The sequence below is a fragment of the Maniola jurtina genome, chromosome 9 (genome assembly GCF_905333055.1).
Source record: "Maniola jurtina chromosome 9, ilManJurt1.1, whole genome shotgun sequence".
In the NCBI taxonomy this organism is placed as follows: domain Eukaryota; kingdom Metazoa; phylum Arthropoda; class Insecta; order Lepidoptera; family Nymphalidae; genus Maniola; species Maniola jurtina.
The window spans coordinates 8,220,402-8,247,612 of NC_060037.1; the positions used below are offsets into that span (position 1 = coordinate 8,220,402).

General features: G+C 35.6%; 5 protein-coding genes and 1 pseudogene across 7 annotated transcripts in view; 5 read left to right on the forward strand and 1 right to left on the reverse strand.

The window, feature by feature from the left end:
* Positions 1-265: 265 nt before the first annotated feature.
* LOC123868241 (ATP-dependent RNA helicase DBP2-like) lies at positions 266-6,733 on the forward strand. Its single transcript, XM_045910678.1, has 5 exons — positions 266-488; positions 598-1,530; positions 4,080-4,312; positions 4,903-5,081; positions 5,791-6,733. The coding sequence occupies exons 1-5, from the start codon at positions 421-423 to the stop codon at positions 5,932-5,934; spliced, it is 1,557 nt and encodes a 518-aa protein (XP_045766634.1). The 5' UTR covers positions 266-420; the 3' UTR covers positions 5,935-6,733.
* Positions 6,734-7,477: 744 nt separating this feature from the next.
* On the forward strand, positions 7,478-12,838 carry LOC123868243. 2 transcript variants are annotated; one of them, XM_045910680.1, is made up of 6 exons: positions 7,478-7,661; positions 8,066-8,233; positions 8,938-9,144; positions 10,949-11,104; positions 11,740-11,893; positions 12,590-12,838. In XM_045910680.1, the coding sequence occupies exons 1-6, from the start codon at positions 7,587-7,589 to the stop codon at positions 12,757-12,759; spliced, it is 930 nt and encodes a 309-aa protein (XP_045766636.1). In that variant the 5' UTR covers positions 7,478-7,586; the 3' UTR covers positions 12,760-12,838. The 2 variants fall into 2 exon arrangements, with proteins under 2 accessions (XP_045766636.1, XP_045766637.1); XM_045910681.1 differs by having other exon boundaries at positions 8,066-8,146.
* A 121-nt stretch (positions 12,839-12,959) lies between these two features.
* LOC123868251 lies at positions 12,960-16,555 on the forward strand (annotated as a pseudogene).
* Positions 16,556-16,645: 90 nt separating this feature from the next.
* LOC123868479 lies at positions 16,646-19,886 on the forward strand. The gene is made up of 3 exons (XM_045911019.1): positions 16,646-18,089; positions 18,364-18,386; positions 18,428-19,886. Exons 1-3 carry the CDS (start codon positions 16,827-16,829, stop codon positions 19,881-19,883), a joined length of 2,742 nt encoding a protein of 913 aa, XP_045766975.1. The 5' UTR covers positions 16,646-16,826; the 3' UTR covers positions 19,884-19,886.
* Positions 19,887-19,988: 102 nt separating this feature from the next.
* On the forward strand, positions 19,989-22,302 carry LOC123868238. Its single transcript, XM_045910671.1, has one exon. It carries the CDS (start codon positions 20,158-20,160, stop codon positions 21,886-21,888), a length of 1,731 nt encoding a protein of 576 aa, XP_045766627.1. The 5' UTR covers positions 19,989-20,157; the 3' UTR covers positions 21,889-22,302.
* The window catches only part of LOC123868247 (ADP-ribosylation factor-like protein 4C), a 74,850-nt gene continuing 69,583 nt past the window's right edge, over positions 21,945-27,211 (reverse strand). For both annotated transcript variants that reach the window (XM_045910686.1, XM_045910684.1), the window contains one exon: positions 21,945-23,848. In XM_045910686.1, coding sequence (XP_045766642.1) covers positions 23,150-23,779 — 630 coding nt within the window. In that variant the 5' untranslated portion in view covers positions 23,780-23,848 and the 3' untranslated portion in view covers positions 21,945-23,149. The remainder of the gene's footprint in view (positions 23,849-27,211) is intronic.

Genomic DNA, 27,211 nt, shown 5'->3' on the forward strand with positions numbered 1-27,211 from the left:
ACGGTCTGGCCTGTTATTACACGGGCTGTGAGACCTCACCTTAAGAAATGGGCCCTGGAACAGGCTGGAAACTTCCTCAATGTTCACTATAACTTGGCCCTTGACGTTATATTGGCACCATTGCAAATCGCACAATAATAAACCCTAAGTAATTTTAGAATAAAGCAAATAGCAATATGGCCAACATGACGGCAGGGGTCAAGTTATAGTGAACGTATATGCATGTTTTTCATTCGCTGATTTTTAAATCCGTCAAATACATTGACTCAAGTCAAAAGAGTCAAAATGTCAAAACTCAAAACTCAAATGTGTCTTTGATAGTTTTTATCCTCTACTCTAAATACCTATTGTTTATTAATTTTATTTGGTATCACAAGTTCACCTCTTATTCATCGAATTGAATAACCACGTTCATGCCGAATGCAAAGCTCAGTGATGGCACTGAATATTGCAAAAAAATTTATGCGACGAAATGATTTAGTAAAACTGTAAGTTGATTTTGTTTCAGATTTATAGGTTATACTTTATTAAGGTTATTATACCATGATTAACTAACTTATTTGTGATTGTGTTAATTAAGATCCATTTTTCTTTTAGACTCTATCAAAATGGTAAACAGCTTCTGCATAGTAAAACTTGTTTATTTACCATAAACCATGAGAGTTTTTATTCTACACTTGCTCGAATACATTTTGAAAAGCAATTTAAATTTGGGAGACGAATTTTAAACAGTCATTTTTACTCCGTAAAAACTGCACACGAGAGCGACGCTGAATACCATAAAGAACATAATATTACTATTGTTGGAGATGATGTACCTAGCCCATACAAAGACATAGATAACAGTTACTTTCCAGATTACATAAAAGAGTTTTTGAATGCACAAGGCTTTACAAAACCGACAGTTATACAGGCTCAAGGCTGGCCAATTGCCATTGCTGGTAAAAACTTTGTTGGTATTGCACAGACTGGAACTGGCAAAACTCTTGCATACTTGTTACCTGCGGTTATTCAGCTTAAAGAGAAGGCAGCACGAAAAGGAAGAGGTCCGAGGGTTTTAGTTCTTGCACCTACAAGAGAGCTAGCCAGACAAATTGAAGAAGTGGCAAAGGAATTTCAAACACTGTTCAATATAAGATGTTTGTGTATATATGGTGGTGTGAGCAGAATTCCACAGATGGAAGCACTGAGAAATGGAGTAGATATACTTATAGCTACGCCCGGTAGGTTGAATGATTTCCTTGACAGCAAAGTTACAAATCTGAGTCGATGTGGCTATGTAGTATTGGATGAAGCTGACAGAATGTTGGATATGGGCTTTGAACCACAAATCAGACAGGCCTTGGAAGGTGTACCACTTGAGAGACAAATCTTAATGTTCTCAGCTACCTGGCCTAAAGAAGTGCAACACTTGGCGAAGGATTATCTTGGGGATTTTGTGCAAGTTAATGTTGGATCAACAGAGTTGTCAGCTAATCATAATATTAAGCAGCATATTCATGTTTGTGAACAGGAAGAAAAAATGGACAAGTAAATATGCTTTTGATAAATATTACTTAATTTTTTTAAATCAATATTTAGTTATGTTACTAATATTTACATTTTCCCTATGATAAAGGGCAAATTTTGTCAAGTAAAGTTGAATATTGATTGTGGAGAGTTGAATTTTTGTATTTAGTAGAATCTCACTAACCCGGGACTTCAATAGATTGACACATCAAATTATCTGGCACCTATGAGGTCCTACTTAAGGACAAGTTCCACAAAAATAAACTCAGTTAATGATTGTTTTAAAACTATGTAATAAGTATTCCCTTTATGAAATGCTTTATTTTATTTATTATGAATTTTTGCATACAATCCAATAATCTGAACATTACAATAATCCGGCAACCTTTGGTTTTTAATAGTGCTAAATTAGTGAGATTCTACTGTGCACATCAATACACAAAATTCAAAAATGTCAACACAGTAAACACAGTACAGTACAGTCAACTGCTGGAACTGATGGGTAGTCATCCATTTTTTTTAAATTGTTGGGCTTAGTTATAGCTCTAGTTTTCTATGTGATTATGTGTTATTTCAAAAGTAGACTTTTTTACACATGTGCATTCTGTCCTGCCTGTCTGTCCATCAGCGGGCTGTATCTCATGAACTGTAATAGGTAAAATTTAAATTTTCAGTGCTTATTTCTATTGCTGCTATAACAACAAATAATACAGATTTCAAAATGGCCAACATGTAAATTAAAAGATTTAATAAGTACATAATCTTCTAGGATGTTATGGACATATACAGTGGTGGTCATATAATTAAGAACGATTTGTAGTTCCAGTCTTTCTTTATCAATATCCATGTTTTATGTAGCTTTGTGTTCCTTCTTAGAAGTAGTTAATTATGTTTTGACTTGGCCATATAAATCGGCAAACTGGATCAGGAATAGGAGATATGAAATCACCAAATATTTTTTAATAAATTTCATTTACTTCCAATAGTAACGAATTCAAACACGAATGTAGCTGGACAAATAATTAAGAACGAATATTAAACTGGTTTGAGAATTATTAAAGATGAAACTTAGATTAAATAAATTACATAAATATGAAAAAATAATCCTTTTAAACTAAAATTGATAGTTAGTGGCATGTCCAAAGTTTTAAATTACTACTTTTCAGCGGCGAGGCATTAACTCTATCAATTTTTGTCATTTTTCAAGAGAAATAGAGCTCCATTATTCTAACAATACGTCGTAATGCTCTTCAAATTGCCACACTGTCGTTTGATTACACTTTTCTTGGCTTTACACTAAAGATTTTCAATTGGATTTAGATCTGGACTTTAGCTGGCTAGTCTAACACAGAAACAGACTGTGTTATGCAGAATTTCTTAACGGTGTATGCTTCGAAGTTCGGATCATTGTCGTTCTGGAATATCCAAATAACTGAAAGGACTTCATCAGCTTACCGTAACATTGTTTCTTCCAGTATGATTTTGTATTTGAATTGATCCATGCTTAGACATCAGTCTAACAAGTCCAACTCTATGCCCAGAAAAGCACCCCCAAATTTTCGTGTTTCCTTCGTCATGCTTTAATGTCAGTTTTGTATACTTGGAGTCGAATGCTTTATTCGGAGGTCATCGTACGTATCGTTTTCCATACGAACACACTCTGTTTATTTTTGTTTCATCAGAAAAAATAACATTTTTCCACTGTCTGACAGTCTAGGTTTTCATACGTCCTCGCAAATGTAAGACTGGCTTACCTATGACAACGTTTCAACATGGGTACCTTCCTTGCTTTCCTTCCATACAACTTCTTTTTTACCAAACGCCTTTGAATAATGTGTGACGAGATCGCTGAAGGGTTGTTTTCACCAAAATATTCTTATCTTAGCTCGCTAGATCCTTTGAAAAGATTTTGGAACGATATTCGTATCATCTCGGCGAAATTTCTTTCTCAATTTAGGTAAGCGCGGAATATTTGACGTCGTTTCATACGTGTTAAAATGCTTCATAGCATTGAAAACTATTGTTTTCGAGCATTGGAAATGATCAGCTATCTTTTTATGCGACTAATTCTTCTCAAAATGTTTTATTATGACTTCACTTGTAGATTTATCACAAGTTTTACTTGTACTCATTATTTTTATAAAATAATCAAGTTTTATGCTTTCACAGCATCAAATGGCGCCAAAAATCATACGAAAAGAGACCTAACCACTGAGGTTCTCTATTTAAACTTGAATTAAAAAATGAACAGTTCAGCGTTCTTAATTATGTGACCAGCCATTCAGTAGGAGCACAAGATTCAGATCTAATGTAATAAATGTTTCTGTTTATTTATTAAATAATAATGTATATAAATGAATACACTAATAATATGGAAAAGTTTTGTGATACCAAGAGATATGAAAAATAATACATGCATTGAGTTATACTAGTTTATTGAAAAAATAATCATCTTTAAAAAATCGTTCTTAATTATATGACCACAACTGTATGTGTGAGTCAGAGTTGTAATTCTCCGGTTTTTACTCCTTGCATTATCTTTCAAATCATTGTATGTTTTGTGTTTTCAGGTTCAAATCAATAATGCATGAAATCTCAGGTGAAGGTTTTGGGAAAGTGTTAGTATTTACAAACACAAAGAGATTTGTGGACAGTTTGACACTATCACTCAAGAGAAATGGCTGGCCAGCGGTGGGCATTCACGGTGACAAGTCACAACTTCAGCGAGACATAACAATAAATAAATTTAGAAGTGGCGCTACTAATGTTCTTGTTGCTACTGATGTTGCAGCCAGAGGGTTAGGTATGCGTTTTTCTTTAATTATCTACTAGATGATGTCTGTAGATTTAGATTTTAAAATCTAGGAACTCCGATTTCCCGGGATGTTAGTTTATGACCTATGGGACGTCTCCAGGATACAAGCTATCTCTGCCAAGTGTATTTAGGTTATATAAATCCCTTGGGATCGCTTTGATTTTCCGGGACACATTTGCACTTATAATATTAATATGATTAGTATGAAGTAATTATTATGTAATCTCTAAACATTTGGGTTGTGAAATTTTATTTAATTATGAGTAACTAGCTGATGCCCGCGACTTCGTTCGCGTGGATGTAGATTTTTTAAAATCCCGTGGGAACTCTTAAATTTTCCGGAATAGCAAGTAGCTTATGTTCTTTTCCATGTCAAAGGCTACATGCATGCCCAAATTTCATCCAAATCCGTTCAGCCGTTTTTGCGTGATTGAGTAACAAACATCCACACTTTCACATTTATAATTTTAAGTAGGATTATGTCACAGAGAAATGATATAAAATTGACGAAATCGATTGATTGAATTGAGAAAAGAGATATAATATCTGTAATGTTAATCCTGAAAACGTGGTTTTAGATGTTGATGGTGTCACTCACGTAATTAACTACGATTTTCCGAACACATCCGAAGATTACATACACAGAATCGGAAGGACAGGTCGTCTGCAGAACAAAGGTGTCGCCCATACTATACTTACCACCGAAGATGCACGGCAAGCTAAAAGCCTGATAGCTGTTTTAAAAGAAGCAAAACAGGTTTGGAATAATTTTTCACTACTCTTTCATCATCATCATCTCAACCTATCACCGGCCCACTACTGAGCATGGATCTCCTCTCAGAAAAAAAAGAAGACCAGAGCCCTGCAATGCTGGCCAAGTGGGAACTCTTTGATTTTACGGGATAAAAATACGCAAGTCCGAGACCCAAGCTACCTCTGTACTCAATTTCATTTAATGAGTTCAATGGATGGGTCTTTAAGAATCCCTTGGCAACTCTTTGGTTTTCCGGGATAAAAAGTAGTCTATGTCCATTGCCCATCCCCGGGATGTAAGCTTAATATACTTACTGAATTTCATTAAAATCAGTTGAACTGTTGGGCCATGAAAAGCTAGCAGACAGACAGACCTACTCACTTTTGCATTTATAATATTAGTAGGAACTTGATGACGCAAGCAGATTTTTTTGCGTGGATTTAGGTTTTTAAACTGTGGGAACTTTTTGATTTTCTGGAAATATAAATTAGTCTTTACTAGTCAAAGACATTCTGTCTGTGTGATGTAAACTATCTCTGTATCAAATTTCATCAACATTGATTAGAGTATGGGCCATGAAAAGTTAGTATACAGACACACTTTCGTATTCATAGTATGGATTGAAACTTAATCAATTTTATTGTTTGTACTGTTATTTATTGAATTTTGAGCGGATGTATTTTTTTTTACTGATGACGTAATTTATTTACAGGAAATTCCAAAAGAGCTGGAAGATTTGGCTAATGATTACAAAAGCCTGAAAATAAACGAAAGACAATCAAGATTCTCACAAAAGAAGCCATGGGCCCCCAAGAAATGGAATAAATTCCGTAGTAATAGTTATAACAGATACTAGCTATGCTAGCTTTTAGCTGCTGCCTGATGTAGGGATGATATTTTACATTAGATTTGGCGTGACTTAAAAAGAGCTCTGACCCTCAACCTGTGCAGTGGACGATTTATCGATCTATTTGTTGGGAAGAAAAGAGTTACAGTTTCCTTCCCTTCTTCTTTTCTGTCTTCTAGAGTTAATTTTACCTGAAATTAATTGGATTAGTCTAGTTAATTTCAGGTAAAATTAGCTCTCGAAGTCCCGTAAATTCACTTTCTATCTAATATATGAATTGATGGTACAATGGCGTCGATTCTGATGTTTGTCTCTAAACTAAATATCTGTATCTTTTTCTTTCTAATATTGCCAAAAAGGACGGACGATGGATTTTAAATTAAAGACTAAAGGCTAGTTCAGACTACATTAGTATTTTAGTCGAGTAGCGACTAATTTAGTAACTAAAGGTGTCTGTACACGAAAAAATTTACTCTACTCTACCAAATTTTCGATGTTCAGACACTTTTAGTTACCTACTAAACTACTCGCTACTCGACTAAAATACCTACGAATGTAGTAGTCCGAACTAGCCTTAGATTTTAGTGCACTGCTATACACACGACTGGCACGAGGTTTGATAGTTCTAAATTCAAAACTGCCAATCTGTGTCTGTTCTTTTCAAATTACATTGGTAAGAAAAAGATGTGAATACTTTAAAATTAAGTTGTAATCAGAATCAGTACCATAGTGTAACAATTTATTTAAGATAATCTAGTTCAAGTAATATGTTTATGTATATGTGATAGAAATAAATTTTTTAGAAGGTTAAAATTTTCTTTCTTTCATTAAAAAAAACACTGAGAAGTTCGTCTCCTTCATATTCATGTCTTTCATGTAATCCAATTTCAACCATAATATTCTTAAGTAAATAAAGCTGAATTCCAATAATAATTGATATGTAAATAGCTATTTTTACTCCACTCTGCAAGTTTAGTAAGTCTTCAGATGGTTACCAGAATTTAGGTAGGTACATATATAGAAATGCTCGGCCCATAAAGGCTGGCACATCAATAGCTGAAAAGGCAGGTCCTTGACCGCTGTAAAGCTAAAACCTAGGTCCAGGATATAGATAAAGTCCATGTCACGTCTTCCTCTTCTTTATTTAATTAAGTCCTAGAGTAAGTATAACCGTAAAGTTCGAGATAAGTATATTTCGCTCTTACAAATCTAAATAATCAAATATTAATAATTATTAATTCTCAAGAATTATGATCTGGTTTGTATTTAGTAGCGCGGCTGCACTGCACCGTTACAAACCAACCCAAACCGATGGTTCCCTGTTATGGAACCATCGGTGGGCAAGTCTGAATCACCTATTTACCTACTACTTAGCGGGTTTTTTAAAATAAAATTTGAATTTTACATACACCCTGCGTGCTACCTCACCATAGATTACAAAAGTACAAAAAAAGGAAAAAAAGCTCAATGCTCAGGCTCAGCCATACAGATTCTGTTTGAAGCATTGAAGTTTCTGTTTCTATCATAGATTAAGGAGGTTTCTATAGTTACAGTCTGACATTTACAAATGTTGGTGTTTACGATAGCAAATAATTACAGTTGTTTACAGTCGATATTTAATAGTAATAAGTAACTTAGAAATAAATATGTGAATCACAATTATGGCATTTTTGCCAGATTTGGACACCAGAACCGTTCTCAATGTTGTAGAGGAGAACTTTGAGCGAATTGGTTTGGTTAGTAGATACAGAGTATTAATTATTCGTCCAAGTCATATCGATGGTCCAAGTAGATACAACCGTAAAGTATCACTCCTTCGAAGTGCCAGAGTGAACTATGATAATATGCTCGGATTTCGTGAACCTCTTCAAATGAAACTATTATTGGTACATTCTTGTGGTACGAATAAACAGTGTAAGAATAAATAGACCTCTGTGAAAATTTCAACTCTACTTATTACGGTTCTTGAGATATAGCCCGCTGACAGACAGACAGACGGACAGCGGAGGCTTAGTAATAGGGCCCCGTTGGCACCCTTTGGCCTTCTGGTACGGAACCCTAAAAACCGCTTTTTACCAAGCACTTCCTCAAAACTATCAGCGGCCTCATGGGCTATGTAAGTATTATTCCATTTTTACAGAAAGCATACGCAATTCGCATGATATACACTGGCGAACATGCTTTAAACAAAGAAGAAACGATAAAACTCTTCCAAGAAACGGTAAACGGTGTAAATTCTAGCTATTGTGATATAAGTGTTCGTGGATTGCTTTTGGTTTACGACAGCTACTTCGTACACGTTGTCGAGGTTAGTCTATGCTTTAGTACAGGAACGGCACAGCCACACCTAGGTATACCCACTTCACTTGCTTCACACGCTGAAATGCGTGAGGCGCACTGTACGTGTGCCCCATACGACCTTGTTAGCTTTTTACCGCGAACTGACAATAAAATAAATCATGATACGAGTGAAAACTCCAGAAGGCCTAAAGCGTCAGGCAAACACTTTACTTAAGTACGCGTTTCTTCGAGAAGGTTTCTGTGATTTACCTATTTATCTTAGTTTATAGATAGACTAGGAATGATGCTCGCGACTTCGTCCGCGTAGATACCGAATGATGTCAGGAGCACGTCTCGACTGCATGATGTGTCGGATCCGCCAAATAAATGCAAGTGACATTGAACGTACACGTACCTATACCTACCTATTACATGAGGGAGTAGGTAGGTAAGTAGTAAGTACCTACTGATAACATTCGCATTTTCATTACCCACTGAAAAACCTGTAAGAGGTTAAGTTTTACAGTAGATAGGTAGGTACTAAATTCTGGAACTTCTTGAAAGAAGTCATGAATCTTGACTTACGCAATGAGGGTCCATGTCACTGTCAGCGATTTCGCAAAGCGATCCTTGATAGCAACAAAATACTGCAGTGGATCTCTATTCTCTAGGCTCTACCAAGTGGAAGGTACTTAGCGATAAAATAATTACGTACATAAATAGATTTTTTAGGGTTCAGAAGACACTGTACATAGACATTTAAGATTCCTTTTTGAGGCTGAACGTAAACGGATAGAAGAGAAATTCAAAGACGAGGAGAAATCTTGTGAAGCATCTGAAGGCGTCGCTAAATTGTTAGACGAGGAACACACGGAACAACCTGAGAAAAAGATATTTAAACGCGCCAAGCTGTTGATGGTCTATCATTCAATACAAACAGTAGGTATCATGATATCGTCGCATTTAATATGCCTAGTTCACATGATTTTTTGCATGGATATAGATAAAAAACCTGGAGAGTTCTATGGGCTGTTTAATATTTATCCCGAAAAGTTGAGGAGTTCCCACGGGATTCTTGCACATATTAAGTCCACGTGGACGAAGTCACGGGCATGCATTATCTAGTAGGTAGATCCATGTAGTCAAAAAAATAGAACTCTCTGATCATAATAAACCTACCGACGCGTTCTATTTGGTGGTACGAAGAAAAGCGTGAGGGGCGCGGACGGTGGTACCTGACCCGCCTTGCATTGGTTCCCCTGTCAACTTATTGCTTAGCGCTCTGTAGAAAAGAACAGTAGAACCTACCATTGCGTAGACATCGCCGCCAATGTCGTCCCGAGGACTTTGCGACGGCGACGCCCCAACTGTATTACACTGGTCATAGAACATAGCATCGAAACTAAATTGCCGATACTGTTAACAGAGCTAGGTATTTATCGGCCGTATCTAAAGATGAGCCAATTTAGAAATGATACGTACCTACCCATCGATGTATCTTCTTCTTCTCTCTGGGCTGGTTTCCGCACTTAAACGTTTCCGTCTGTTGTGCGTGTGTTGCCCCTCCCCGCCGAAGTCTTCACTCCAGCCATCCAAGCTCCCTCCAGAAGCCAAGTAGACCGCCCAGGTTGCCGAGGACTTCATGGAGTGAGGTTGGGGAACCCAAATGGCGTTCTCGTTGTTCTGCCACGACCATGCACTCCAGGAGCACGTGCGTCGGCGTTTCATCGACCTCCATGCAGGCCCTGCACAGAGGACTGTCGGTAACACCTATAACGAAAAGGTGTTTGTTTAGTGGGCTGTGCCCTGTTATGAGTCCCACCACCTTCCTAAGTTTACCTTTGTCCAGGCGGAGTAGTTTGTTAGTTTGTCGTTGATCTATATTAGGGAAAGCCTCTTTGGCTTGCCTGCAGTCAGTTGCGCTTGCCCATAATCGGGAATGCTCTTTAAGTGTTAGTTCATGCAACCAAGTTTTATACTCACTGAAGGGTATGGGTACAATAGGCTGTGGCCCTGTCACCTTCAGCGTCGTAGCCTTGCGTGCTAATGCGTCCGCTGCCTCGTTTCCCTGGTCCCCATCATGTTCTTTGACCCACCGTAGGGTGATGTCATTCGACATGGCGAGTGTTTCCAGAGCCTTATGGCAGTCTTGTATGAGTTCGGAGGTTGTCGAGAATTTAGCCAAAGCTTTGAGAACAGCTTGGCTATCTGAGTTAATGTTAATCTTAAAGTTTTTTACCTGTCGATTTGCCATTGCTATGGCTGCGGTTGTAATGCCTACACACTCTGCTTGGAAGACAGAGTTGTCCTTACCGAGTGCGTGACTTATTCTCATGTTTAGTTCTTGGCAGTAAGCTCCTGCTCCTGTGCCAGTTTTTGTTTTGGATCCATCGGTGTACACTTCTATTGCATCTCGTGTTGACTTCGGATCTATGTTTATCTCTGGATATATTTTGTATGGTTTGTCCAGTATGTGTTGTTTCTTGGTTCTGTCGCATTTCCACTCCAGGCGTGGTTCTTTGGTTATGCTTTGCACTAGAATTTTAGTGTGCCTTGTGTTCTGTTCTTCCATCGATGTATATACGTACCTATCTTTTTAGATATTGCCACCCAGCTGAAAATCGAACTTGGGACAAAGTAAGCGACAAAGCACAATGCTGCTGGCTGCTGCACTACTGGTCCCGTCTTTAGCAATAGATTACAGAATAAAATAATATCGTTTGCTGTCAATTTTGTTTCTTAGTTCTTGTTGGAAGATTGGCGAGCATTCACCGCACGACCACCTTCTCTTATTGGAAAGCTGGATGTCCACGGACCGTTGTCAGAACACATGGAACAGCTAAGGATATGCCTTGATAAGATTAAAAGGATCTGTGCGTACGCAAAAGCAGACGAAAATGTGAGTACCTTACAACTTTCCTATCGACTTATTTTCTAACGACGTAACTGAGTGTAGCTGCAACTTATGTAGTTTGTAAAGCTTGGAATCCGAACCTACGACATTTCGGATGTCAGTACAATTACTGTAGTCTTTGATTTCAGTCTGCCCCAAGGGTCAACGTTGTCACACGTTGGGCTCAATAGCCCAACGACTCTAATGAGTTTATTTTATTAAAAAGCCCTTTACCTGTCTGCCTTAATGATTTTTGATATTTTTGACTGGGATACTCGTATTCTCTGCGATCTGCCATATCAATGTCCCGCTTAACAGATGGGTCAGGAAACTTGAGATTTGAGTAGGTAGGATTGGTCTATAAAGTAAACCCCTGCTAAGAAAGAGTGCAGAATTTCCACCTCGAGTGTAGCGGAGGCGAGTTACCTAGTATAACTCGGTCGCTCTAAGTTTGCACCTCGCTGGAATGCGTTGCCTCTCCCACTTCGCCGCTCACCTCCCCGCGGTTGTCTTGTCGCGTCAGTACGGTTCGCATACCGTACCTAAGCGTCAGTGTGACGTAATCGACGCGAGGTGCAAACTTAGCTTGACCGAGCAGTAATGTTTAAAGATTATTGAGGTGTCTGTGTACTTATCGACAGTTATCGTTCGAAGGCTTGAGCGCCGTGGACCCCAAGATGGAAGCATTGCCCGAAGTGGCTCTAATTGACTACCTCTTGCAGTCACAGTACATTCTAGACCTTCGCCATGTCGCTCATTTGCATCGACGTGTTGATGACTACGCTTTCTATTATGGTATGTCCCTATTAAATTGTATTTACCTCTTTTTTATTATCTACTAGCTGACGCCCGCGACTTCGTCCGCGTGGATTTAGGTTTTTTGAAATCCCGTGGGAACTCTTTGGTTTTCCGGGATAAAAAGTAGCCTATGTGCTAATCCAGGATATTATCTATCTCCATTCCGAATTTCAGCCAAATCCGTCCAGTAGTTTTTGCGTGAAGGAGTAACAAACATACACACACACACACACACACACACACATACAAACTTTCGCCTTTATAATATTAGTGTGATTAGATTTCACAAGGATGGTCTATTTTAGCAACGTTGACGAATAATATGCGCTTGTATTATTTTCTATGTGGAAGCAAGTAGGTAGGTATTTCAGTTTGTGTCTGACACAATTTTTGTCAAAAATTTCTGTTCTGATTTTGGTGTGGTTTTCACATTATTCGGTGGTGGTGGTGGGCATTTAGAGCTGCAGGTTATGTAGGATAATGGCTGAGATCTACTATGATTTTGCTCAAATATTTGCTCAAGACTAAGACGTATAATCTGAGCAAAGTCAAAGTACCTATACTATACTTAGATAGTAAAGTCAAAGTACGCTCTTTAAAATATCTCAGACTTAGACAACCAGAGCACGCTGATGACGCCACTGTGGTTCGAAGTGGCAGTACAGTTTACTAATTCAACCCTTTTCTTCACAGAACATGTATGGCCACTTAAAACTCACTTCACGCCGAGACAACTTTATAAGCTGAAAATAGACGACTGCTTTGTGGAGCCCCTGCCTGTGATGCCATGGGAGTTGGTGAAAAAAGAGGTCGAGGACGAGGAAAAAGAGGACCGGCAAAGTGGCAGTGATTCTACTGATTGAAACGTTTACACAATCATGTTTAATAGTAAAATATTGTAGTAGGTACTTAAGGTTGTAATATATTATATTATCTAGTCATTGGCCCTAAAGTACTTGGTTTGATTGCAATCACTTCAACTCTAACACCCTGGTGGGTACATACCCGGGTCGAGTTTTAGTAGAGTAGATATACAAAGTACCAACAGTAGCAGCGTTTTGTATAGGAAGCTAAAGTTATGTTTTTATATTATGTGAATAGTTAGTTTCTATAGTGATATTGAACAAATTGACCCACCTTCTACATCACTATAGTAACGTGATAATGGATACGTGGTAGGTGTGCGAGTTCAAAACAGAATAGTTTCAAGTGTCCGTGTGTTGATATCTTAAATAAAATGGAAAAAAAATTGGTAAAAAAATTGTCTAAAAAAGAATTTGGTGCTATAAAACTACCTCCCATTGAGCAAAGTAGTGATTGTGATATCAAAACAATTTTAGATGTCGATCCTCATTTCTATTCATTAGTAGAAGGAAGACCGATTAGAACTAATAAGTCAATCAGCAAGTACAAAAAAAATATTAGAGATATAGCTCTAAAACGGACACTGCATGGGTTCTTGAAAGATGAAATTTTAAGAATTACGAGGGAAATTGATACGGAAAAGAAGATTTACAACACTGCTTCGAAACATTTTGACGAATATCAACATAGTTTCGACAAATTTTTAGCACACGATAATAATAAAACGATAGCGATAATGCGAAAATCTGATAACTTAGCTAAGGAATTAAATAATCAAACGGAAGAGCATAAACAGGCTAATTTTGAGTTAGCCACGCTGAAGTCTAAGTTACAGTATATAGACGAGACTTTCCAAATTTTGGTGTCTTTTCAAAATTTCCTTCATAAAGCTGCGCCAATTTTATGGCAAGAGAAAAATAATGTAAATCTAAATATAGAGTACTTGGAAATTATTACTATGGAGTCAGACATTTATAGCGAAATTAACAAGAGTCAAGTAAAAGAACGTTTAAGCAAATATCCTCCTCCTCGTCTTTATTTTGAAAGTCCTGAACAATTACTTCATGTCTTTGATCTTCTAGAAAAGCAAAATTTAAACTACCTTTTGGTGACGGAGGAACTTAATACTGAAAAGAATAAATTTTTAAAATCGCTCGGATTTCTAAAGAATATGATACACAAAGAATTGGATTTTATACAAGAAAAGGTTTAAAAATATCATAAATTTCATTTAAAAGTTAATTAACATAACATTATAGTATTTAATTTTTTTATATTTTGCAGGTTGATGAAACATATGAAATAATATCCTTGAATGAGCAACATGCAGTAGAGCTAAAAGAGGCGTTTTTTCGAATATTAGACAATGAAATACGCTATTTGGTGTCGTCTGAAATGGTTTTGCAAATTTTCAATTACGTTGAGTTTGCCTATGAAAAAGTAGTAGCACCGAATGACGCAAATCTAAGTTCTTTGGATATGACGATGTCTCTTGAAAGAGAATACAATGATTTAATGTTGGATTTGTCGGCATTTGATTTAGATCTTATAAAAGCGATAGAAAAAGAAACCTATGAGAATGGAGTCAAAGAAATGAAACAAGCAACAGATGCTAGCAAATTATTAAAGGATGTTGATAAGTTAAGCAAACGATTGAAGTCTTCCCATGAACCTACGGGGCGAAAGAAGAATGAATAATAAAGTAATAACACGCATTTCTATAGTGTAGTCTGTGTCTACAGATATGTACATATTAAAGTACAATAGATGAGCAAGATGGCAAGTCCAGCTTTCTTTTATTAGTAGAGTTTAGTGAGAGAATCAAAAAAAAAGTAAGGTAATACCTTGTAGAATCAATTTCATATTTTTAATTTTATAAATTTAGAGAGCAGAAAGAAAAAACAAGTCTTTGACAGTGACAAAATCAAGAATTTGTCAAGAATGGAACATTTTGGGGCAATTTTATAAGTCTTTATTATTGCAGTTAATTTTAGATTATCATAATATATCAGCAGATCAACAATGTCTTGCTTGAAAGAGGAACGTAAACCAATGGTTCCTTTAAAAACTTTAGATATTATTTTCCGTCGTCGCTATGTGCAAAATACTCAGCACTATTTCGCCAATAGAAAACATACAGTGGTCGATGATAAGAAAGTGAAAAAAGTTTCGCGACCGTTTCGCGTACCAAGGACAGAAAAATTACTTTCATTTATTAAATACAGTGATCGTAAAGAAAAACTTATGAGCAGAAATAGATGGTCGCAACCATTACATTTAAAAGATAATCTTAGAATAGCAGCAACTAGAGATATTTCCGAAAGACTTTTTATTGAAGAACCAGCGGATGATGTAAGAGCAGTGGTAGAAATTCAACCCGAGTTTTATACAGTTATTGAAGGACGCCCTTTACGTTGCTTTGACGATATTAAAGTTTACATTAATAATATTCGAAGTTATGCAATGAATCGTCAACAAATAGGATACCGAAGAGATCTGATTCTGAAAATTGACCAAAACCTAGCCACAGAAAGTACCGAGCATGATAAAATTGCAGCTAACTTAAAACAACATATAAAAAATTTCCAAAGATTCCTTACGGAAGACTACAAGAGATCATGTATTATGGTTTCTAAAGCTGAGAAAGCGTACACAGAGTTAGTTGCAAAAAATTCTGAATTTCTTGGATATGTAACAGAGCTAACGATATTAAATAACAAATTGTTTAAACTCGATGCCATTCGCAATGTTTTGAAGACTTATAGGAGTTACTTGATATTTGTCGCACCCCTGTCTTGGCGTCAATTGCATGATGAAAAATTGAAAAATAAAGTTCATTCGATAGAATTTGAAAGTGAGGAATTCGTGACGGACAACGATTTAGTCGAAACACTAGATATAGATAGGATGGTAGAGGTAGCTAAACAGGAGCTGCAAAACCCCTATCCGCCAAATATGTATTTTAATCGTCCTGAACAAATGCTATATTTATTTCGAACCATGGAATTACAAAGTAGAGAGTATTTAACACAACTTTCCAAAACAGGCTCTCCTTATAGACTTTTACAAGATCGAATTAAACATTTAAAAAACGTGACTAAACAAGAACTGGATTATTTTCAATTTTACATTGACAGCATTAATAATGAAATAGCTAGAGAAAGCTACAATGAAAACAATTTACAAGGAAAGTTTTTCCGGATTCTCAATACAACATTTTATAACAGTGTAGCTAGTCCGAGTACATTAAAGTTAAAAATTTGTATAGAATACGTTTATGAACAAGTATTCGGTAAATGTGAGGAAGGTCATCAAAACTTGCAAGAGCCTATGAAAATTTTAGAAGTCATGTATGAGGATTACAATTTACGTCTTGATTCATTAGATTTCAAGATTGTTAATCAAGCTCGAAACGATTTCTATGCTCAGGACTTAAGAACAATGAAAAATGCTTTCTTAGCTCAGCGTGAACTAAGAGCGTTCCGTGAAATGACTGTAGCCATGAATAAAGCTTTCTTACCTCCAGCACAGTATAAGAGACCAGTTCTGACGAAATTCCTTAATAGCAAAAGCAGAGCGGCATTAGCAATTGCAGAACGACGAAAGTCACAAATGGATAATGGTGAACGGATGCAGCCTCAAAAATATAAAATAAATCAAGAGGAAAGAGATGGCTTACTACTATTTACAGAATGGTGTGAAGGAATGAATCCAGCACCATATTTGGCTGAATATTATAAATTTGTAAAACCTGCTTTTGAATGGATACCACGAAAATCTATAATGCCTTAAGAGTACGATTATTTATATTATAAAATACTTTTGCTTTTATATTTTATACTTTTGTATAAGTACTTTTTGTAATGAGTGCATTATGAAATTCTGGATGTGTATTTATTCGTATGTGATTATTTAATAATAATTATCATTATTAGTCTCCATTAAAGTATGTGCGTATCAAACTTTAATTGATTCTGTTTGAAATATATCGAATTAAAAGCCTAATCTAGATGGTTTAATTGTTTTTTTTGACATTAGTTATTTTTGATACCTTTTTGTATAGAAAATGCTGAACGAGGATAACAAATCCGTTATCATTAATATACCCAAAAAACGAATTTATTCTGATAAATTGTTTGTCTCGTCAATAAATAAGAAACAAAACGAAGCAACGAGGAAATGTAGAAGAGAATTATCTGATGTCGAATTGAAGAGATATAATTTACCGGAAGAAGTATCTTTGCCTATAATTAAACTGAAGCAATGTGAAATTATTTTACCTTTTAAACATTACCGTAAGCAAAAAGATAAAAATCGTTTCAAGCAAAGCTTGAGTATCAGTATTTATGACAAATATAAAATCATAAGCACTGATTTGCAAAAGCGTTTACATGTAGATCGTCCGTTAAATGATATTTACTCAGTGATCGATGTGGACACGGAATATTATAGCTATTTAGGAGGTCGAGCGTTGCAATTCGGTAATCCAGTTTATAAATCTCTTCAAGAATCAATTAATAAGATATTGCAACTTAAACATAACACAGGAATAAAGAAGGATTGCATTTTAAACATAGAAACAAATTACCGTAATGAACTAGATATTTACGCTTTATCAGTAAAAAGGCTAACTGATCAAGCGAAATACTTTGACACATTTATATCAGAAGATTATGAGAAATCCATGGGCTTCCTTTCGAAATGGGATAAAGTTAAATACCAATTAGATTGGAAGATAAAGGAGTTACAAAATTTGGGGATTGAAAAATTTACTTTGCAGTCTAGGCTTATTAGCTTAGAATATAAGTACGGTATTCAGCTTAAATATGGAAGATTTTTGTATTATTTATCACCCCCAACATGGCGTCTTAATAATAGGGAATTCGCCAGATCTGTTGAAATTGAAGCAAAGGGGTTTGACTATGGAAATTCTCAGGAAGACGATACATTTGCAATAATATTTGAGAAATTGCGCAAGATATGTTATGGAACACCAATCAGACCTGTACTTTATTTTACGCAGCCTAAAGATCTCATAGATGTGTTCGATGCAATGGAAAACCAGCAACTTCATTATTATACTCATGTTAATCATTTGACTCCTCACACAAAGATACTTAAAGAAGGGATAAAAAAACTTAAAGAAGTTATTTTTCAAGAGTATGCGGTAGTCACTAATGTAATTAAGATTTATGAAAATCTTTTAAAGTTTAGTGAAGACAGGTGTGCTCAGTTGGAGCTTAAATTTCATAAAATACTATTTGGATTGTTCTACAATAGTATCGGAGTACCGGATGTCTTAAAATTGATTTCACATTTAGAATTTTTTGCCATGAATTATATTTCAGAATAGATTGCCCAAAAGAAGTTAAAAATGATTTCATATTACACGTGATTACACGGATAAGTAGGTACAAAGTACCTAGTTAAAAGGCTTACTTTACTATCTGATTATTATTATTAGTATAATAATAATCAAATAGAAACAAAAGGATCAAAAGGAAGTTATATCATAAAGTTTTAAAAGATTTGCATTTTGCTTAAAATTCATTCCATGTTTTATCGTTGTTGATATAGTGATTTGATTCCCCATGTATTGTAAGAACTTAACTAAAGAAACTCAGTTGTAACTATGTACTACTATTGTTAAAGTGTTTTTGTAACCAGAGAACCAGCGGATGATGTAAGAGCAGTGGTAGAAATTCAACCCGAGTTTTATACAGTTATTGAAGGACGCCCTTTACGTTGCTTTGACGATATTAAAGTTTACATTAATAATATTCGAAGTTATGCAATGAATCGTCAACAAATAGGATACCGAAGAGATCTGATTCTGAAAATTGACCAAAACCTAGCCACAGAAAGTACCGAGCATGATAAAATTGCAGCTAACTTAAAACAACATATAAAAAATTTCCAAAGATTCCTTACGGAAGACTACAAGAGATCATGTATTATGGTTTCTAAAGCTGAGAAAGCGTACACAGAGTTAGTTGCAAAAAATTCTGAATTTCTTGGATATGTAACAGAGCTAACGATATTAAATAACAAATTGTTTAAACTCGATGCCATTCGCAATGTTTTGAAGACTTATAGGAGTTACTTGATATTTGTCGCACCCCTGTCTTGGCGTCAATTGCATGATGAAAAATTGAAAAATAAAGTTCATTCGATAGAATTTGAAAGTGAGGAATTCGTGACGGACAACGATTTAGTCGAAACACTAGATATAGATAGGATGGTAGAGGTAGCTAAACAGGAGCTGCAAAACCCCTATCCGCCAAATATGTATTTTAATCGTCCTGAACAAATGCTATATTTATTTCGAACCATGGAATTACAAAGTAGAGAGTATTTAACACAACTTTCCAAAACAGGCTCTCCTTATAGACTTTTACAAGATCGAATTAAACATTTAAAAAACGTGACTAAACAAGAACTGGATTATTTTCAATTTTACATTGACAGCATTAATAATGAAATAGCTAGAGAAAGCTACAATGAAAACAATTTACAAGGAAAGTTTTTCCGGATTCTCAATACAACATTTTATAACAGTGTAGCTAGTCCGAGTACATTAAAGTTAAAAATTTGTATAGAATACGTTTATGAACAAGTATTCGGTAAATGTGAGGAAGGTCATCAAAACTTGCAAGAGCCTATGAAAATTTTAGAAGTCATGTATGAGGATTACAATTTACGTCTTGATTCATTAGATTTCAAGATTGTTAATCAAGCTCGAAACGATTTCTATGCTCAGGACTTAAGAACAATGAAAAATGCTTTCTTAGCTCAGCGTGAACTAAGAGCGTTCCGTGAAATGACTGTAGCCATGAATAAAGCTTTCTTACCTCCAGCACAGTATAAGAGACCAGTTCTGACGAAATTCCTTAATAGCAAAAGCAGAGCGGCATTAGCAATTGCAGAACGACGAAAGTCACAAATGGATAATGGTGAACGGATGCAGCCTCAAAAATATAAAATAAATCAAGAGGAAAGAGATGGCTTACTACTATTTACAGAATGGTGTGAAGGAATGAATCCAGCACCATATTTGGCTGAATATTATAAATTTGTAAAACCTGCTTTTGAATGGATACCACGAAAATCTATAATGCCTTAAGAGTACGATTATTTATATTATAAAATACTTTTGCTTTTATATTTTATACTTTTGTATAAGTACTTTTTGTAATGAGTGCATTATGAAATTCTGGATGTGTATTTATTCGTATGTGATTATTTAATAATAATTATCATTATTAGTCTCCATTAAAGTATGTGCGTATCAAACTTTAATTGATTCTGTTTGAAATATATCGAATTAAAAGCCTAATCTAGATGGTTTAATTGTTTTTTTTGACATTAGTTATTTTTGATACCTTTTTGTATAGAAAATGCTGAACGAGGATAACAAATCCGTTATCATTAATATACCCAAAAAACGAATTTATTCTGATAAATTGTTTGTCTCGTCAATAAATAAGAAACAAAACGAAGCAACGAGGAAATGTAGAAGAGAATTATCTGATGTCGAATTGAAGAGATATAATTTACCGGAAGAAGTATCTTTGCCTATAATTAAACTGAAGCAATGTGAAATTATTTTACCTTTTAAACATTACCGTAAGCAAAAAGATAAAAATCGTTTCAAGCAAAGCTTGAGTATCAGTATTTATGACAAATATAAAATCATAAGCACTGATTTGCAAAAGCGTTTACATGTAGATCGTCCGTTAAATGATATTTACTCAGTGATCGATGTGGACACGGAATATTATAGCTATTTAGGAGGTCGAGCGTTGCAATTCGGTAATCCAGTTTATAAATCTCTTCAAGAATCAATTAATAAGATATTGCAACTTAAACATAACACAGGAATAAAGAAGGATTGCATTTTAAACATAGAAACAAATTACCGTAATGAACTAGATATTTACGCTTTATCAGTAAAAAGGCTAACTGATCAAGCGAAATACTTTGACACATTTATATCAGAAGATTATGAGAAATCCATGGGCTTCCTTTCGAAATGGGATAAAGTTAAATACCAATTAGATTGGAAGATAAAGGAGTTACAAAATTTGGGGATTGAAAAATTTACTTTGCAGTCTAGGCTTATTAGCTTAGAATATAAGTACGGTATTCAGCTTAAATATGGAAGATTTTTGTATTATTTATCACCCCCAACATGGCGTCTTAATAATAGGGAATTCGCCAGATCTGTTGAAATTGAAGCAAAGGGGTTTGACTATGGAAATTCTCAGGAAGACGATACATTTGCAATAATATTTGAGAAATTGCGCAAGATATGTTATGGAACACCAATCAGACCTGTACTTTATTTTACGCAGCCTAAAGATCTCATAGATGTGTTCGATGCAATGGAAAACCAGCAACTTCATTATTATACTCATGTTAATCATTTGACTCCTCACACAAAGATACTTAAAGAAGGGATAAAAAAACTTAAAGAAGTTATTTTTCAAGAGTATGCGGTAGTCACTAATGTAATTAAGATTTATGAAAATCTTTTAAAGTTTAGTGAAGACAGGTGTGCTCAGTTGGAGCTTAAATTTCATAAAATACTATTTGGATTGTTCTACAATAGTATCGGAGTACCGGATGTCTTAAAATTGATTTCACATTTAGAATTTTGTTACGAAAAAGTATTTCTTGAGAAACCAATAAATTTAGACATAACTCTAGTAGCAAAGTCTATTGAAATATTCTACATGGATTATACTAAACGATTAGATGAAATACAGAGTAATACCGTCAGACGTGCAGTGTTAAAATGCGTGGAGTCGGAACGTTTGAAATCTAAAAAAGCTAAAAATGCTGCTAAGGAATTACGTTTATTTCATAGATTAGAGCGGACGTTGCTAAAGGCTTATGGAATTGATGCTAAAAATCTAGACATACCAATTAAAAAAGATGCTGATAAAATTAAAATTATTTCTGATAGAAATAAAAGTACTAAAAGACATAATTCTTTACGTAAAGTAATAACTGAAAGTAAAGAAAGGATAACCTTAACAGAATTTGAAAAGGAGTATTTGTTGCTTTTCACTGACTGGACTGAAAACGAAGACCCAGCCAATTATCTCAAGTCTTACCTTCAATGAATGTAAAGATGAGGGCAAACCTAAATATTGTAGTTTTAAATAAATCAACGTACTTATATATTGAAAACAGACTTTATTACGGGGATTCATTAAAAATAACATTTATGGATCACCATTAAACACAATACAATTACAATAGCGTTAATGATTTTATTAAAACAAATATAATAACAAAAGGTAAATAGTTTACCTACTCATATAAATGTTTGGTATCTTGGTATTGACGAATAACTACACATTTGGAATTTACATATTTACAAGGTAAGTAACATAAACATTCTGGTAAAAGCTTAATTAGTTCAATACATTGGTTATATTTATTCTAAGTTATATCTACGAGTAAATAAATAAATACCTAATTATTAATTTATCGCTATCAATAAACATGAAACGATAATGTATCGTGTACTTTCGGCCGTGATGTTTCATATTTTCTCTTTTTTCATTTATACTGAAGAAAATGTAATATCAAATGCAATTCTTTAATAAGAAATTTTCATTTTTTAGAAGTAGGTAGAGTAATTTCCAATGCAATAGACAGAATCCAGAATTTTTTAAGTAATTACAGGTACTAAAATATATTTACAGTGGTTATATACAAGGAGTCGGAGTTAGGAAAAAAGTACATTTATTATGTTTCATTTTATGCCATGAATTATATTTCAGAATAGATTGCCCAAAAGAAGTTAAAAATGATTTCATATTACACGTGATTACACGGATAAGTAGGTACAAAGTACCTAGTTAAAAGGCTTACTTTACTATCTGATTATTATTATTAGTATAATAATAATCAAATAGAAACAAAAGGATCAAAAGGAAGTTATATCATAAAGTTTTAAAAGATTTGCATTTTGCTTAAAATTCATTCCATGTTTTATCGTTGTTGATATAGTGATTTGATTCCCCATGTATTGTAAGAACTTAACTAAAGAAACTCAGTTGTAACTATGTACTACTATTGTTAAAGTGTTTTTGTAACATAGCGTCGTCATTGTTAATATTTCATCCTCTAGCTATTTTCAAAAGAAAATGACTAGCGGTAAAACCAATTTATCAAAATATTAGTTTCCTTCAAAATGTAAATTTGAGCAACACTATGATGGAATATCTTCATAAGACGTTATAAACCTATATTAAAAACAATATTTGGTGTTCGATCGAGGACTCTACTAATATCCATCCCATGAGCATTATTTTTATTTTACTCTCTTACGTCTCCTGACTAATATTTATCATTTAGATTATGACGTAGAGTCATTTATCTCACTCGTTTTTTCTGCAGCTTGGCTAGTTTTCTCCTCTTAAGTATCATCTCGTACAGTGCTTCGAGGCCCTCGTGCAATCCTTCCCCGGTAATGGCACAAGCAGGTTGCACATGCCACGAGTGTGCGTCACGGGACCCGTGCGGCGACGAGACTAGTTCATGTAAACCTAACAGCTTCTCCAATTCTCGCGGTTCCTTTGCGCCTGGCAAATCTTGTTTATTTGCGAGTACCAGAATTGGAACGCCTGTATTGTCTGGTGATTTAGCTGTACGTATCAGCTCCATTTTAGCTTCTTCCATTCTCTCGATGTCAACGGAATCTAGAACAAAAATTATGCCATCCGTGCATCGCGTGTATGATTTCCATAGCGGCCGGAGCTTTTCCTGTCCGCCGACATCCCACACAAGGAAATTGACACCCTTAGACTTTCCGATTGTGCCTTTGACCTTCTCACAATTAAAGCCTATAGTCGGGACGGTGTTCAGGTATTGGTCAAACTTGAGCCTGTAGAGCGCCGTGGTTTTGCCGGCTGAGTCCAGGCCGAGCATGACGACGTGGAGTGTGCCCTGGGTGGAGGGCAGCGCGTCGAGCAGGCTCGAGTTCTTGCCCATATTTGCACCCATGCTGCGTTGCAACCGGCCGACTATCTGATGCTTTCGTCTGGCCGCAACATGATGAGCATAAGGTGAAACCTGCAAGTAAGAGAGAAAAAATTCATTAAAATTATGTAAACACACATCTATGTACCTTTTTTAGGTAATTCATTCGTTAAATTATAACAAAAATGGTGGTGAGCAAGAACATGAGACCTTATAAATACAAAGTGTCAGTGAGCTTGCAATTGTTAACATAATTCAGTGCCAACTTTAGCACCTCTCTTCTATACCTCTAATTGGAGGCTCCAATGCAAAAAGTTGATTAGTCACAAATCCTTAATATTTAAAAGTAAAACAATGTTAAATACAACAGAGTTAAATGCATTGAAAATATGAAATGGATAAAAAAGATAAAGCTTATTGTAGAACTTATCTATTGCAATATTCATAAATGTTTGTAAAAATGGACTCAAGACTTTTTGCATTAGGCCTCCAATTACTTAATCCAAGCAAGTTTTTAAATAATCCAAACAGGTTTGATTGATTGTGAGGTGTAAGATACTACTTTATTGATGACGTGTTTGGGCACACACTTGTGCTGTATAGGTAATATCCCTTGCGCAACTTGTTACTAGTCTCATAGTCTCGAAATTCAATCGGGAGGAATATTACGAGTGTATGCGAAGGTATAGCTGAGGAAGAGACATGATGGTCAAATTTCGAGACAGACGTGTTAAAGGTCATCTTGCTAATGACAACCCAGGATAGAAAATCCTGACGCGTATTTACCTACCGATCCCTCCTAGCAGGCCCGATCCTAAATGAAACAGGCCAAGGACAAGAGAAAGAAGAAGAAGATATTGAGTATAAGCATATCTCTCGTGCATTGAGAAACTATCGTGTAAAGAGACAATTTATAACTATGTACTTGTTTGTTTATTAGCTATTACGCAACATAACGATTCAAAGACGAGCTTGCCCGACGTCGACAGGTGATAAAGCAGGTAGAATGCAATAACGGTATTTGTAATCTTAACGGTCTGGGAGGGCAGACGAGACAAGATGTCGCCTAGACGCCCTTTATAGTAATTTCTCACAAGATACTTTCTCTAACAACTCTTACAGACGAATTGCTTGATCGCGATTTACATTATAACAGTAGGTAACTACGACTACAATTATTATTACAAAGTTTTTGAGCACCCTCAGGCGGGCTCAGACCGAGCAGGCTTGACTTGATTCAGGCTGCTTTTTTGTGTATAAATAGCGAACAAATACGTGCATCATTTGATATTAAGTGATTCTTGCAGTCTATGAACATTTCCAGCACCAGAGGGACCGCCAATGCGTTACGGACATTCAGGAATTTATTGATTTGATCCCCGTTGTTCTCCTCTCCTCAACTCCATGTTGAAATCTAGTATGATTCGGTTCCAAAATTTGCATGTGCATGATTATGATTAAAATCTCAAATCTATTGCGGCTGGTTAAACTAAAAGAATATAGACTGTCTAAAATAGTCCGCAAATGTACGTTGGAACATAATATAATTCAGTGCTCAAGACGTATTGAAAAAATATGATTCAGTGTCAACTAAATTGAAAAAATATGATTCAGTGTCTCAGACTGAAACAACGTTTACCCTTGAACTGCTTGTAGAGTCTCATCATCATCATCATCAATCTCTCGCCGGCTCACTACTGAGCACGAACCTCTTCTCAGAATGACAAGGGTTTTGCTATAGTCGATACGATGCTGGCTAAGTGCGGTAGGGCAGACTTCTCTAAGAACATTTACATTTATGGATAATTCTCAGACATGCAGGTTTCCTAACGATGTCTTCCTTCACCGTTAGGGCAAGTGATATTAAGTAATTTGCCTTAAACGCACATATAACTCCGAAAACTTAGAGATGCGATCGAGTCCACGATTTCCCGAATAGGTTGCCGACGTGTTACCACTAGGCTATCATCGCTCTTAGTCGCTCTATTAGATGTGAAACCTAAGTAGATATAAATATGGGTAATGCGTACTCGTATAAGTTTATTCGTGTAGCACTAGACAGTTCGACGACTTTTTGCACTAACTGCGCTCAGGCTGAAAGTCTGCTTGTTATTTTTGTTACTGCAGGTCAGCGCCCTCAGCATAATACGCACGTTAGTTTTATTTCGTTAGTGAGGTTCTATAAATGAGTTTGTACCTAGTACTCTACCCGAATACCCTATAACCTCGAATGAATCTTCACCCGCTTAGGTTTTCAGACTTTTTAATTGGACATTCGTAAAAATAACATTATAATAATACAGTTTGTATCGACCTAATAACTGCTGTACCTACTTGTTATTAAAGACGCACCTAGGTACTTCATAGGCTGCGACGGCAGGTCAAGTGCGGTCATAGATTTTAGTGGACCATGTCACACAGATTAAAGAACACCAGGGCTTCGATTCGATACTCTCATGTTTCATGCAAAATCTAAATAGATTTATACAAAATTTTCGTCAACTTTCGAAATTTTTGTACCTAGTGCTTTAGTTATGAATTCCTTGTAAATAGAAATACAACAAAAATAACTAGTCTTACTATAAAAGTTTAGGCACACTCGTATACAACGTCAGTTTAACTTCTCTCAAGTGTTCGTAGTAAGACCGAGTATCTAACAATTATACCTAAGTTACTAGCTGGGATAAAAAATATTTTATGTTCTTCTTGGATGCAAGCTTTCGTCAAGATTGGTTCAGCGGTAGAGCCGTAAAAACGTAACAAACGCACAGACAGACAGAGTTACTTTCCGTTTACTACTATGGATAACAAACTTTACGTTAAAACTATACCAATGCTTTAAATCCGCACTGAAGAAAACGAGTATTGAAACAGGTTGTCCATCAGAGTTTCTAAATTAAAATTCGAGGTCATATTATAAATCGCAAATGGGATCCGACATTGGGGGCCTTCGACCTACCTATCTTGTAAAACTTGTAATGCAACTTTTGTTTTTATTTGACCGATATTATTATTCGCGCGCTTCAGTATCAGATCAGGCAACAATAAGTTCGCTTAGTTTCTTATAAGATTTTTATGAGCACTCGAGTGGCATGTACTGAGCGGCAGACCCATGTGTAGGGCCCACGCTATATTGGATTTATCTAGCTGCCTCCTAAATCGGCCCTGCCGTAGTGTCGTGATTATAATTAATTGTATAGCTACAGTCTAAAAACTAATTTATTACCTTCCAGAGGTAAACTAAAGGATGCCCGCGACTTCGTCCGCGTGGATTTAGGTTTTCAAAGATCCAGTGGGAACTGTTTGATTTTCCGGGATAAAATGCTATGTCAATTACAGGGACGCAAGCTACCTCGGTACCTTTCATACAAATCGGTTAAGCGGATGGGTTTTTAGGAATCCCGTTGGAACTCTTTGATTTTCTGGGATAAAAAGGAGCCTGTGTCCGTCCCTGGG

Excerpts from the sequence above, each read along its gene's own strand:
- LOC123868243 (XM_045910680.1), top strand. The coding sequence starts at position 7,587 with ATGGCATTTTTGCCAGATTTGGACACCAGAACCGTTCTCAATGTTGTA. Across the intron at positions 7,662-8,065 it reads ACTTTGAGCGAATTGGTTTG|AAAGCATACGCAATTCGCAT; the intron begins GTTAGTAGATAC and ends CCATTTTTACAG. Across the intron at positions 11,894-12,589 it reads TGACTACGCTTTCTATTATG|AACATGTATGGCCACTTAAA; the intron begins GTATGTCCCTAT and ends TTTTCTTCACAG.
- LOC123868241 (XM_045910678.1), top strand. The coding sequence starts at position 421 with ATGCAAAGCTCAGTGATGGCACTGAATATTGCAAAAAAATTTATGCGA. Across the intron at positions 489-597 it reads CGAAATGATTTAGTAAAACT|ACTCTATCAAAATGGTAAAC; the intron begins GTAAGTTGATTT and ends TTTTTCTTTTAG. Across the intron at positions 4,313-4,902 it reads TGTTGCAGCCAGAGGGTTAG|ATGTTGATGGTGTCACTCAC; the intron begins GTATGCGTTTTT and ends ACGTGGTTTTAG.
- LOC123868238 (XM_045910671.1), top strand. The coding sequence starts at position 20,158 with ATGCTGAACGAGGATAACAAATCCGTTATCATTAATATACCCAAAAAA.
- LOC123868479 (XM_045911019.1), top strand. The coding sequence starts at position 16,827 with ATGCTGAACGAGGATAACAAATCCGTTATCATTAATATACCCAAAAAA. Across the intron at positions 18,090-18,363 it reads TTTCACATTTAGAATTTTTT|AACTTAACTAAAGAAACTCA; the intron begins GCCATGAATTAT and ends ATGTATTGTAAG. Across the intron at positions 18,387-18,427 it reads TTAACTAAAGAAACTCAGTT|AGAACCAGCGGATGATGTAA; the intron begins GTAACTATGTAC and ends TTTTGTAACCAG.